General features: G+C 49.0%; 1 protein-coding gene across 1 annotated transcript; it reads left to right on the forward strand.

Annotated features, from left to right (window-relative positions):
- Positions 1 to 5643: 5643 nt before the first annotated feature.
- Positions 5644 to 9639, forward strand: LOC139053748 (uncharacterized). The gene is made up of 2 exons (XM_070530530.1): positions 5644 to 7528; positions 9194 to 9639. The coding sequence occupies exons 1-2, from the start codon at positions 5644 to 5646 to the stop codon at positions 9637 to 9639; spliced, it is 2331 nt and encodes a 776-aa protein (XP_070386631.1).
- Positions 9640 to 13623: the final 3984 nt, after the last annotated feature.

The following is a 13623-nucleotide window of genomic DNA, read 5'->3' on the forward strand; positions in this document are numbered from 1 at the left end:
ACGGGAGTACGTGCTGCTAACAGACCACCTGAACACAGGGGTGGTGTCGTCGCACAATTTGGCCGAAATGACGGCACGTGATGGCACGCTCATGGCGGTTATGCGTTATGTTCGGGAAGGCTGGCCAAGGAAACTGCCGGCAACACAAGAAGCATTACGACCTATGTTCCAAAAGAAAGACAAGCTGACATGCAGCCATGGTATTGTTTATTGGGGCCATCGGGCCGTGATACCCGCCGCAGCTCGGGAATCAATGCTGCAGCTGCTGCACGATACCCATCAAGGCATGTCGGCGATGAAAAATCTAGCACGGGCACTTTTCTGGTATCCCGGACTTGACAAGGATATCCAGAATAGCGTACACGCATGTGCAGTGTGCCAGCAAAACTGCAGCATGCCACCAGCGCAAGAGCCGGTTCCGTGGCCGGACACATTTGAGCGATGGTCTAGAATCCACGTTGATTTCGCAGGACCAGTCGAAGGGCGAATGTTGATGATCGTAGTGGATTCGCATACCAAATGGATAGAGGTTGTTCCGCTTAAAGTAACCAGCGCAGATAACACTGTCGAAGCGTTACGGGACATTTTCAGCAGATTTGGGTTGCCTCGAACAGTTGTCTCCGACAACGGGGCACAGTTCACAAGTAGAAAGTTCCGCCAATTCATGGAAGATAATGGCATAGTACACCTACGATCTCCTCCGTATCATCCGCAATCCAACGGGCTGGCAGAAAGGGCAGTGCGCACTGTTAAAGAAGGTCTGCGCAAAAACGTGCATGGTACCCTTGAAAGACGCTTGGCCCGATGGCTACTGCGTTATCGGCGCACCCCACTCCAAAACGGAAAGACACCTGGCTTCTTGCTTCTTGGTTTCGAACCACGTACTCTGTTGGATAATTTGGTGTCACGACCTTTTTCTGCTGCAGGAGCACTTCCGCGCAGACATGCGCCCGGACAACCGGTGTGGTGCAAGGACTATAGGGCAGGTGCGAGCTGGAGACCCGGAGTGATACAGAATACCAGGGGCGCCCGCCTGAGCACGGTCAAGACGGAGGATGGGGAACTATGTGAGCGTCATGAAGATCAGCTACGACACCGCGCGGATGCTCAGCAACCAACATCGCTGGACGAGGAAGGCGCTGAAAGGAACGGAGGATTAGCCCCACCAAACGAAGATGCAGACCCTCTGGCGGGCTTTTCAGGTACCAGCCCCAATTGCTCGGCTAGCGAAGAGCACGAAACGGGAGCTGCCAACACTGGAGTCCCGGAAGAGCAAGACACGGGTACTGCCAATGCTGGACCTCTGGCAGTTCCAATTCGCAGATCAAACCGGCGTCGCAAGGCGCCAGACCGTTTCCAGAGCTCCTCCTAAGGGGAAGGAATTGATGTGAAGTCAGCCGTTCACGCACGCCACGAGCGCATGCGTCAATACCTGAGTGACATAACGTCACGCCACTGTTGGCTACTTAAACGACTAACTCAATAAACGTGCGTTCATTCCTGTTCCTGCGTCCATTACTACAGGCATGCTTTTCACGTCGTTTGGTAGAAATCCACACGCGTGTTCTGCCAAAAGCACCATTTGCATGCATATCGTGTGGTTTTGCAGAAAACTGCATGCGCGTCTACCAAAAGATGCATATGCATGCTTAAAACGCGTTTTGGCACAAATCCATGTGCGGGTTCTAAAAAGAGCAGCATTGGCATGCTTTTCACGTCGTTTGGTAGAAATCCACACGCGCGTTCTGCCAAAAGCACCATTTGCATTCATATCGTGTGGTTTTGCAGAAAACTGCATCCGCGTCTACAAAAAGTTGCATATGCATGCTTAAAACGCGTTTTGGCACAAATCCATGTGCGGGTTCTAAAAAGAGCAGCATTGGCATGCTTTTCAAGTCGTTTGGTAGAAATCGACACCCGCGTTCTGCCAAAAGCACCATTTGCATGCATATCGTGTGGTTTTGCAGAAAACTGCATCCGCGTCTACTAAAAGATGCATATGCATGCTTAAAACGTGTTTTGGCGCAAATCCATGTGCGGGTGCCAAAAAGAGCAGCATTGGCCTGCTTTTCACGTCGTTTGGTAGAAATCCACACGCGCGTTCTGCCAAAAGCACCATTTGCATGCATATCGTGTGGTTTTGTAGAAAACTGCATCCGCGTCTACCAAAAGGTGCATGTGCTTGCTTAAAACGCGTTTTGGCACAAATCCATGTGCGGGTTCTAAAAAGAGCAGCATTGGCTTGCTTTTCACGTCGTTTGGTAGAAATCCACACGTGCGTTCTGCCAAAAGCACCATTTGCATGCATATCGTGTGGTTTTGCAGAAAACTGCATCCGCGTCTACCAAAAGATGCATATGCATGCTTACAACGCGTTTTGGCACAAATCCATGTGCGGTTTCTAAAAAGAGCAGCATTGGCATGCTTTTCACGTCGTTTGGTAGAAATCCACACGCGCGTTCTGCCAAAAGCACCATTTGCATGCATATCGTGTGGTTTTGCAGAAAACTGCATCCGCGTCTACCAAAAGGTGCATGTGCTTGCTTAAAACGCGTTTTGGCGAAAATCCATGTGCAGGTGCTAAAAAAGCAGCATCGGCATGCTTTTCACGTCGTTTGGTAGAAATCCAGACGCGCGTTCTGTCAAAAGCGCCATTTGCATGCATATCGTGTGGTTTTGCAGAAAACTGCATCCGCGTCTACCAAAAGATGCATATGCATGCTTAAAACGCGTTTTGGCACAAATCCATGTGCGGTTTCTAAAAAGAGCAGCATTGGCATGCTTTTCACGTCGTTTGGTAGAAATCCACACGCGCGTTCTGCCAAAAGCACCATTTGCATGCATATCGTGTGGTTTTGCAGAAAACTGCATCCGCGTCTACCAAAAGTTGCATATGCATGCTTAAAACGCGTTTTGGCAGATATCCATGTGCGGGTTCTAAAAAGAGCAGCATTGGCATGCTTTTCAAGTGGTTTGGTAGAAATCGACACCCGCGTTCTGCCAAAAGCACCATTTGCATGTATATCGTGTGGTTTTGCAGAAAACTGCATCCGCGTGTACCAAAAGATGCATATGCATGCTTAAAACGCGTTTTGGCGCAAATCCATGTGCGGGTGCTAAAAAGAGCAGCATTGGCCTGCTTTTCACGTCGTTTGGTAGAAATCCACACACGCGTTCTGCCAAAAGCACCATTTGCATGCATATCGTGTGGTTTTCCAGAAAACTGCATCCGCGTCTACCAAAAGGTGCATGTGCTTGCTTAAAACGCGTTTTGGCACAAATCCATGTGCAGGTGCTAAAAAGAGAAGCATCGGCATGCTTTTCACGTCGTTTGGTAGAAATCCACACGCGCGTTCTGCCAAAAGCACCATTTGCATGCATATCGTGTGGTTTTGTAGAAAACTGCATCAGCGTCCACCAAAAAGTGCATGTGCTTGCTTAAAACGCGTTTTGGCACGAATCCATGTGCAGGTGCTAAAAAGAGCAGCATCGGCATGCTTTTCACGTCGTTTGGTAGAAATCCACACGCGCGTTCTGCCAAAAGCACCATTTGCATGCATATCGTGTGGTTTTGCAGAAAGCTGCATCCGCGTCTACCAGAAGATGCATATGCATGCTTAAAACGCGTTTTGGCACAAATCCATGCGCGGGTTCTAAAAAGAGCAGCATTGACTTGCTTTTCACGTCGTTTGGTAGAAATCCACACGCGCGTTCTGCCAAAAGCACCATTTGCATGCATATCGTGTGCTTTTGCAGAAAACTGCATTCGCGTCTACCAAAAGTTGCATATGCATGCTTAAAACGCGTTTTGGCACAAATCCATGTGCGGGTTCTAAAAAGAGCAGCATTGGCATGCTTTTCACGTCGTTTGGTAGAAATCCACACGGGTGTTCTGCCAAAAGCACCATTTGCATGCATATCGTGTGGTTTTGCAGAAAACTGCATCCGCGTCTACCAAAAGATGCATATGCATGCTTAAAACGCGTTTTGGCACAAATCCATGTGCGGGTTCTAAAAAGAGCAGCATTGGCTTGCTTTTCACGTCGTTTGGTAGAAATCCACACGCGCGTTCTGCCAAAAGCACCATTTGCATGCATATCGTGTGGCTTTGCAGAAAACTGCATCCGCGTCTACCAAAAGATGCATATGCATGCTTAAAACGCGTTTTGGCACAAATCTATGTGCGGGTTCTAAAAAGAGCAGCATTGGCATGCTTTTCGCGTCGTTTGGTAGAAATCCACACGCGTGTTCTGCCAAAAGCACCATTTGCATGCATATCGTGTGGTTTTGCAGAAAACTGCATCCGCGTCTACCAAAAGATGCATATGCATGCTTAAAACGCGTTTTGGCACAAATCCATGTGCGGGTTCTAAAAAGAGCAGCATTGGCTTGCTTTTCACGTCGTTTGGTAGAAATCCACACGCGCGTTCTGCCAAAAGCACCATTTGCATGCATATCATGTGGTTTTGCAGAAAACTGCATCCGCGTCTACCAAAAGATGAATATGCATGCTTAAAACGCGTTTTGGCGCAAATCCATGTGCGGGTGCTAAAAAGAGCAGCATTGGCCTGCTTTTCACGTCGTTTGGTAGAAATCCACACGCGCGTTCTGCCAAAAGCACCATTTGCATGCATATCGTGTGGTTTTCCAGAAAACTGCATCCGCGTCTACCAAAAGGTGCATGTGCTTGCTTAAAACGCGTTTTGGCACAAATCCATGTGCAGGTGCTAAAAGGAGAAGCATCGGCATGCTTTTCACGTCGTTTGGTAGAAATCCACACGCGCGTTCTGCCAAAAGCACCATTTGCATGCATATCGTGTGGTTTTGCAGAAAACTGCATCCGCGTCTACCAAAAGTTGCATATGCATGCTTAAAACGTGTTTTGGCACAAATCCATGTGCGGGTTCTAAAAAGAGCAGCATTGGCATGCTTTTCACGTCGTTTGGTAGAAATCCACACGCGCGTTCTGCCAAAAGCACCATTTGCATGCATATCGTGTGGTTTTGCAGAAAACTGCATCCGCGTCCACCAAAAAGTGCATGTGCTTGCTTAAAAGGCGTGTTGGCACAAATCCATGTGCAGGTGCTAAAAAGAGCAGCATTGGCTTGCTTTTCACGTCGTTTGGTAGAAATCCACACGCGCGTTCTGCCAAAAGCACCATTTGCATGGATATCGTGTGGTTTTGCAGAAAACTGCATCCGCGTCTACCAAAAGATGCATATGCATGCTTAAAACGCGTTTTGGCACAAATCCATGTGCGGTTTCTAAAAAGAGCAGCATTGGCATGCTTTTCACGTCGTTTGGTAGAAATCCACACGCGCGTTCTGCCAAAAGCACCATTTGCATGGATATCGTGTGGTTTTGCAGAAAACTGCATCCGCGTCTACCAAAAGATGCATATGCATGCTTAAAACGCGTTTTGGCACAAATCCATGTGCGGGTTCTAAAACGAGCAGCATTGGCATTGATGTGAAGTCAGCCGTTCACGCACGCCACGAGCGCATGCGTCAATACCTGAGTGACATGACGTCACGCCACTGTTGGCTACTTAAACGACTAACTCAATAAACGTGCGTTCATTCCTGTTCCTGCGTCCATTACTACAGTGGCGACGAGGATTAACCCCCACGGCCAGGGTAAAGCATGGCGACGCAAGTTGGGCCGCCTATTTTTGACGAAGGGGACGACAAATGGGACGCATATCAGGTGCGATTAGAAGCTTTTTTCGAAGCCCACGAGATTGTCGATCCGAAGAAGCGTCGGGCCTTACTTGTTGCCGCCCTTAGTACCAAGACTGTAGATCTCCTGGCAGGCCGTTGTGCGCCTAACAAAATTCAGGATCTGACGTACGAAGCAGCAGTTCAAAAACTGGCCGAGTATTTTGCACCGAAAGGCAACGAGATAGCGGAGTCTTATCAGTTTTTCACAAGGAATCAGCAAGCTGACGAGTCGACAAGCGACTTCATTGTCGAGCTACGGAAAATGGCTAACAGGTGCAATTTTGGCCAGGCGCTAGAGAGAATGCTGCGTGACAGGCTTGTCTGCGGTCTACGGGATGCTGGAGTGCGTCGTAATCTGCTAGCAAGGCACACGCTAACACTGCAGGAAGCAGAGGATGTGGCGCTAGCCGCTGAGATGGCTGCACGCAACGTACAACAGATGGGAGATGGGCCAATCAGAGAGGGCGTCCACGCAGTGCGAACGAAGCAAGAGCGGCAGAAGTTCTCCAGAAGACCACAGCCAGACAGGATGAAAAATTCGAACAATGAAGTACAGACCGGCTGCCTTTGCTGCGGAAGCGACACCCACAAGATCGCCAAATGCAGGTTCCGCCGCGTTGAGTGTTTCTCTTGTCGGAAGAGGGGACACCTGGCTTCAATGTGCAATTCCAAGCCACACCAAGAAAACGTAGCTCACTGTGAGGAACCATCCTCGGACAGCGAGGACTACGGACAGTTCCTGTTACACCTCCGTGAGTCGTCGACAGGACTGGTTCGGCCGATATGGCAAACGTTACAATGGAAAGGGGTGCCTGTGAAGATGCAAGTGGACACAGGGTCACCAGTGTCAATAGTGACATGGCCAACTTATGCCCAGCATCGCCACTGCTGGCCCAGGCTCGACAAGTCGTCGTTGCAACTGAGTTGCTTCCTAGGGAGACTACCAGTTAAAGGGCAGCTGAAAGTTCCTGTCACCTACGATGGAAAAACCACCAACGCGACGCTAGTAGTGCTCGGCTGCTCAGGCCCCAACCTGTGTGGGCGAGACATCATTCAAGCATTCCAGCTGACTGGAGCCTCAGTGCTCAACGTGGACGTCAACGACGGTAAGCCGCCAGCTCCTGACCAAATTGCCATTGCTGATACGCTGAGGGCGGAATATGCCGATTTGTTTTCGCCAGGGCTAGGATTAATCAAGGGGCCTCCGGTTCATCTACAGTTACGCGAAGGAACCATACCGCGATTCTGCAAGGCCCGTTCTATACCGTACGCACTACAAGAGCCTGTAAATGCAGAAATCGCAAAGTTGGCTGACACGGGCATACTGACGCAGGTCGCCAGCGCCGAGTGGGCTGCGCCACTCGTTCCCGTCGTCAAGAAGGACGGCTCCATCCGCTTGTGTGGCGATTTTAGAACGACAGTCAACACAGCATGCCACACGGAACAATATCCGCTGCCAAAGATAAGGGACATATTTGCGAAGCTCAGCGGAGAGGAAGTATTCAGTACAATAGATTTGAAGGATGCATACAACCAGCTACCAATAGATGACGCGACAAAGAAGCTGCTGGTAGTAAACACGCCAAAAGGGTTGTATAGCTTCAACCGGCTGCCGTTTGGGGTGGCGTCGGCACCGGCAGTTTTTCAGAAGCGAATGGAAGCACTGTTGCAAGGGCTACCGGGTGTGCAAGTGTACTTAGACGATGTGGTGGTCGCCGAGAAAACAGGAAATTGTGACACGTTGCGCAAAGTGTTCCAGCGGTTCAGGGAAGCCGGTGTTAAACTTCACCCGCTCAAATGCAGATTCCGTCAGTCGGAGGTGGAATTCCTTGGTCACCACATTAGCGCAAAAGGCCTAAGACCAAAGACGGAAAACATCGACGCGCTCTTACGAATGCCTCAACCTACGTGTGTAATGGAACTTCGCTCGCTACTGGGTCTCGTTACGTATTACAACGCATTCTTGGGGAACTTGGCTACAGTGCTTGCGCCATTATATGAGTTATTAAGAAAGAACACGCCTTGGCAATGGGAAGCTAAGCAAAAGAATGCATACGAGGCAGTGAAGCGGTTGATAAAGGAGGTGCAGATTTTGACCCACTATGACCCAACAAAACCACTCATCTTGGAGACGGACGCATCCTCATGCGGTATCGGGGCAGTCTTGTACCACAGAGTGGACGGCGGAAACCACCCAATCGGGTTTCGATCTCGCACCCTCTCTTCAGCCGAGCGGAATTATGCTCAGATTGAGCGCGAAGCCTTAGCAGTGGTATTCGGCGTGACGAAGTTTCGCGAATATTTGCTGGGAAACCAATTTACATTGGTCACAGATCATAAGCCGCTGATGCGTCTTTTTAGTCCCGATAAACCAATACCACCCTTGGCAGCAGCAAGGATACAGCGTTGGGCACTTTTACTCGGTGGTTACAAGTATTCCATTGAGTACAAACCGGGAAAGGACATAATTGTGGCCGACGCATTGAGCCGTCTTCCCGTGCAAGCGCCACATGATGACAAGACAGTGAAGTCAATGCTGAAAGATGAACGGGAGTACGTGCTGCTAACAGACCACCTGAACACAGGGGTGGTGTCGTCGCACAATTTGGCCGAAATGACGGCACGTGATGGCACGCTCATGGCGGTTATGCGTTATGTTCGGGAAGGCTGGCCAAGGAAACTGCCGGCAACACAAGAAGCATTACGACCTATGTTCCAAAAGAAAGACGAGCTGACATGCAGCCATGGTATTGTTTATTGGGGCCATCGGGCCGTGATACCCGCCGCAGCTCGGGAATCAATGCTGCAGCTGCTGCACGATACCCATCAAGGCATGTCGGCGATGAAAAATCTAGCACGGGCACTTTTCTGGTATCCCGGACTTGACAAGGATATCCAGAATAGCGTACACGCATGTGCAGTGTGCCAGCAAAACTGCAGCATGCCACCAGCGCAAGAGCCGGTTCCGTGGCCGGACACATTTGAGCGATGGTCTAGAATCCACGTTGATTTCGCAGGACCAGTCGAAGGGCGAATGTTGATGATCGTAGTGGATTCGCATACCAAATGGATAGAGGTTGTTCCGCTTAAAGTAACCAGCGCAGATAACACTGTCGAAGCGTTACGGGACATTTTCAGCAGATTTGGGTTGCCTCGAACAGTTGTCTCCGACAACGGGGCACAGTTCACAAGTAGAAAGTTCCGCCAATTCATGGAAGATAATGGCATAGTACACCTACGATCTCCTCCGTATCATCCGCAATCCAACGGGCTGGCAGAAAGGGCAGTGCGCACTGTTAAAGAAGGTCTGCGCAAAAACGTGCATGGTACCCTTGAAAGACGCTTGGCCCGATGGCTACTGCGTTATCGGCGCACCCCACTCCAAAACGGAAAGACACCTGGCTTCTTGCTTCTTGGTTTCGAACCACGTACTCTGTTGGATAATTTGGTGTCACGACCTTTTTCTGCTGCAGGAGCACTTCCGCGCAGACATGCGCCCGGACAACCGGTGTGGTGCAAGGACTATAGGGCAGGTGCGAGCTGGAGACCCGGAGTGATACAGAATACCAGGGGCGCCCGCCTGAGCACGGTCAAGACGGAGGATGGGGAACTATGTGAGCGTCATGAAGATCAGCTACGACACCGCGCGGATGCTCAGCAACCAACATCGCTGGACGAGGAAGGCGCTGAAAGGAACGGAGGATTAGCCCCACCAAACGAAGATGCAGACCCTCTGGCGGGCTTTTCAGGTACCAGCCCCAATTGCTCGGCTAGCGAAGAGCACGAAACGGGAGCTGCCAACACTGGAGTCCCGGAAGAGCAAGACACGGGTACTGCCAATGCTGGACCTCTGGCAGTTCCAATTCGCAGATCAAACCGGCGTCGCAAGGCGCCAGACCGTTTCCAGAGCTCCTCCTAAGGGGAAGGAATTGATGTGAAGTCAGCCGTTCACGCACGCCACGAGCGCATGCGTCAATACCTGAGTGACATGACGTCACGCCACTGTTGGCTACTTAAACGACTAACTCAATAAACGTGCGTTCATTCCTGTTCCTGCGTCCATTACTACAGGCATGCTTTTCACGTCGTTTGGTAGAAATCCACACGCGTGTTCTGCCAAAAGCACCATTTGCATGCATATCGTGTGGTTTTGCAGAAAACTGCATGCGCGTCTACCAAAAGATGCATATGCATGCTTAAAACGCGTTTTGGCACAAATCCATGTGCGGGTTCTAAAAAGAGCAGCATTGGCTTGCTTTTCACGTCGTTTGGTAGAAATCCACACGCGCGTTCTGCCAAAAGCGCCATTTGCATGCATATCGTGTGGTTTTGCAGAAAACTGCATCCGCGTCTACCAAAAGATGCATATGCATGCTTTAAACGCGTTTTGGCACAAATCCATGTGCGGTTTCTAAAAAGAGCAGCATTGGCATGCTTTTCACGTCGTTTGGTAGAAATCCACACGCGCGTTCTGCCAAAAGCACCATTTGCATGCATATCGTGTGGTTTTGCAGAAAACTGCATCCGCGTCTACCAAAAGGTGCATGTGCTTGCTTAAAACGCGTTTTGGCAAAAATCCATGTGCAGGTGCTAAAAAAGCAGCATCGGCATGCTTTTCACGTCGTTTGGTAGAAATCCACACGCGCGTTCTGTCAAAAGCGCCATTTGCATGCATATCGTGTGGTTTTGCAGAAAACTGCATCCGCGTCTACCAAAAGATGCATATTCATGCTTAAAACGCGTTTTGGCACAAATCCATCTGCGGGTGCTAAAAAGAGCAGCATTGGCATGCTTTTCACGTCGTTTGGTAGAAATCCACACGCGCCTTCTGCCAAAAGCACCATTTGCATGCATACCGTGTGGTTTTGCAGAAAACTGCATCCGCGTCTACCAAAAGTTGCATATGCATGCTTAAAACGCGTTTTGGCAGAAATCCATGTGCGGGTTCTAAAAAGAGCAGCATTGGCATGCTTTTCACGTCGTTTGGTAGAAATCCACACGCGCGTTCTGCCAAAAGCACCATTTGCATTCATATCGTGTGGTTTTGCAGAAAACTGCATCCGCGTCTACAAAAAGTTGCATATGCATGCTTAAAACGCGTTTTGGCACAAATCCATGTGCGGGTTCTAAAAAGAGCAGCATTGGCATGCTTTTCAAGTCGTTTGGTAGAAATCGACACCCGCGTTCTGCCAAAAGCACCATTTGCATGCATATCGTGTGGTTTTGCAGAAAACTGCATCCGCGTCTACTAAAAGATGCATATGCATGCTTAAAACGTGTTTTGGCGCAAATCCATGTGCGGGTGCCAAAAAGAGCAGCATTGGCCTGCTTTTCACGTCGTTTGGTAGAAATCCACACGCGCGTTCTGCCAAAAGCACCATTTGCATGCATATCGTGTGGTTTTGTAGAAAACTGCATCCGCGTCTACCAAAAGGTGCATGTGCTTGCTTAAAACGCGTTTTGGCACAAATCCATGTGCGGGTTCTAAAAAGAGCAGCATTGGCTTGCTTTTCACGTCGTTTGGTAGAAATCCACACGTGCGTTCTGCCAAAAGCACCATTTGCATGCATATCGTGTGGTTTTGCAGAAAACTGCATCCGCGTCTACCAAAAGATGCATATGCATGCTTACAACGCGTTTTGGCACAAATCCATGTGCGGTTTCTAAAAAGAGCAGCATTGGCATGCTTTTCACGTCGTTTGGTAGAAATCCACACGCGCGTTCTGCCAAAAGCACCATTTGCATGCATATCGTGTGGTTTTGCAGAAAACTGCATCCGCGTCTACCAAAAGGTGCATGTGCTTGCTTAAAACGCGTTTTGGCGAAAATCCATGTGCAGGTGCTAAAAAAGCAGCATCGGCATGCTTTTCACGTCGTTTGGTAGAAATCCAGACGCGCGTTCTGTCAAAAGCGCCATTTGCATGCATATCGTGTGGTTTTGCAGAAAACTGCATCCGCGTCTACCAAAAGATGCATATGCATGCTTAAAACGCGTTTTGGCACAAATCCACGTGCGGGTTCTAAAAAGAGCAGCATTGGCATGCTTTTCACGTCGTTTGGTAGAAATCCACACGCGCGTTCTTCCAAAAGCACCATTTGCATGCATATCGTGTGGTTTTGCAGAAAACTGCATCCGCGTCTACCAAAAGTTGCATATGCATGCTTAAAACGCGTTTTCGCACAAATCCATGTGCGGGTTCTAAAAAGAGCAGCATTGGCATGCTTTTCACGTCGTTTGGTAGAAATCCACACGCGCGTTCTGCCAAAAGCACCATTTGCATGCATATCGTGTGGTTTTGCAGAAAACTGCATCCGCGTCTACCAAAAGTTGCATATGCATGCTTAAAACGCGTTTTGGCACAAATCCATGTATGGGTTCTAAAAAGAGCAGCATTGGCATGCTTTTCACGTCGTTTGGTAGAAATCCACACGCGCGTTATGCCAAAAGCACCATTTGCATGCATATCGTGTGGTTTTGCAGAAAACTGTATCCGCGTCTACCAAAAGTTGCATATGCATGCTTAAAACGCGTTTTGGCACAAATCCATGTGCGGGTTCTAAAAAGAGCAGCATTGGCATGCTTTTCACGTCGTTTGGTAGAAATCAACACGCGCGTTCTGCCAAAAGCACCATTTGCATGCATATCGTGTGGTTTTGCAGAAAACTGCATCCGCGTCTACCAAAAGTTGCATATGCATGCTTAAAACGCGTTTTGGCACAAATCCATGTGCGGGTGCTCAAAAGAGCAGCATCGGCATGCTTTTCACGTCGTTTGATAAAAATCCACACGTGCGTTCTGGCAAAAGCACCATTTGCATGCATATCGTGTGGTTTTGCAGAAAACTGAATCCGCGTCTACCAAAAATTGCATGTTCTTGCTTAAAACGCGTTTTGGCACAAATCAATGTGCAGGTGCTAAAAAGAGCAGCATCGGCATGCTTTTCACGTCGTTTGATAAAAATCCACACGTGCGTTCTGCCAAAAGCACCATTTGCATGCATATCGTGTGGTTTTGCAGAAAACTGCATCCGCGTCTACCAAAAGTTGCATATGCACGCTTAAAACGCGTTTTGGCACAAATCCATGTGCGGGTTCTAAAAAGAGCAGCATTGGCATGCTTTTCACGTCGTTTGGTAGAAATCCACATGCGCGTTCTGCCAAAAGCACCATTTGCATGCATATCGTGTGGTTTTGCAGAAAACTGCATCCGCGTCTACCAAAAGTTGCATATGCATGCTTAAAACGCGTTTTGGCACAAATACATGTGCGGGTTCTAAAAAGAGCAGCATTGGCATGCTTTTCACGTCGTTTGGTAGAAATCCACACGCGCGTTCTGCCAAAGCACCATTTGTATGCATATCGTGTGGTTTTGCAGAAAACTGCATCCGCGTCTACCAAAAAGGGCATATGCTTGCTTAAAACGCGTTTTGGCACAAATCCATGTGCAGGCGCGAAAAAGAGCAGCATCGGCATGCTTTTCACGTCGTATGGTAGAAATCCACACGGGCGTTCTGCCAAAAGCACCATTTGCATGCATATCGTGTGGTTTGGCAGAAAACTGCATCCGCGTCTACCAAAAGATGCATATGTATGCTTAAAACGCGTTTTGGCACAAATCCATGTGCGGGTGCTAAAAAGAGCAGCATTGGCATGCTTTTCACGTCGTTTGGTAGGAATCCACACGAGTGTTCTGCCAAAAGCACCATTTGCATGCATATCGTGTGGTTTTGCAGAAAACTGCATCCGCGTCTACCAAAAGATGCATATGCATGCTTAAAACGGGTTTTGGCACAAATCCATGTGCGGGTGCTAAAAAGAGCAGCATGGGCATGCTTTTCACGTCGTTTGGTAGAAATCCACACACGCGTTCTGCCAAAAGCACCATTTGCATGCATATCGTGTG

This window comes from Dermacentor albipictus, unplaced genomic scaffold, assembly GCF_038994185.2.
Source record: "Dermacentor albipictus isolate Rhodes 1998 colony unplaced genomic scaffold, USDA_Dalb.pri_finalv2 scaffold_179, whole genome shotgun sequence".
In the NCBI taxonomy this organism is placed as follows: Eukaryota; Metazoa; Arthropoda; class Arachnida; order Ixodida; family Ixodidae; genus Dermacentor; species Dermacentor albipictus.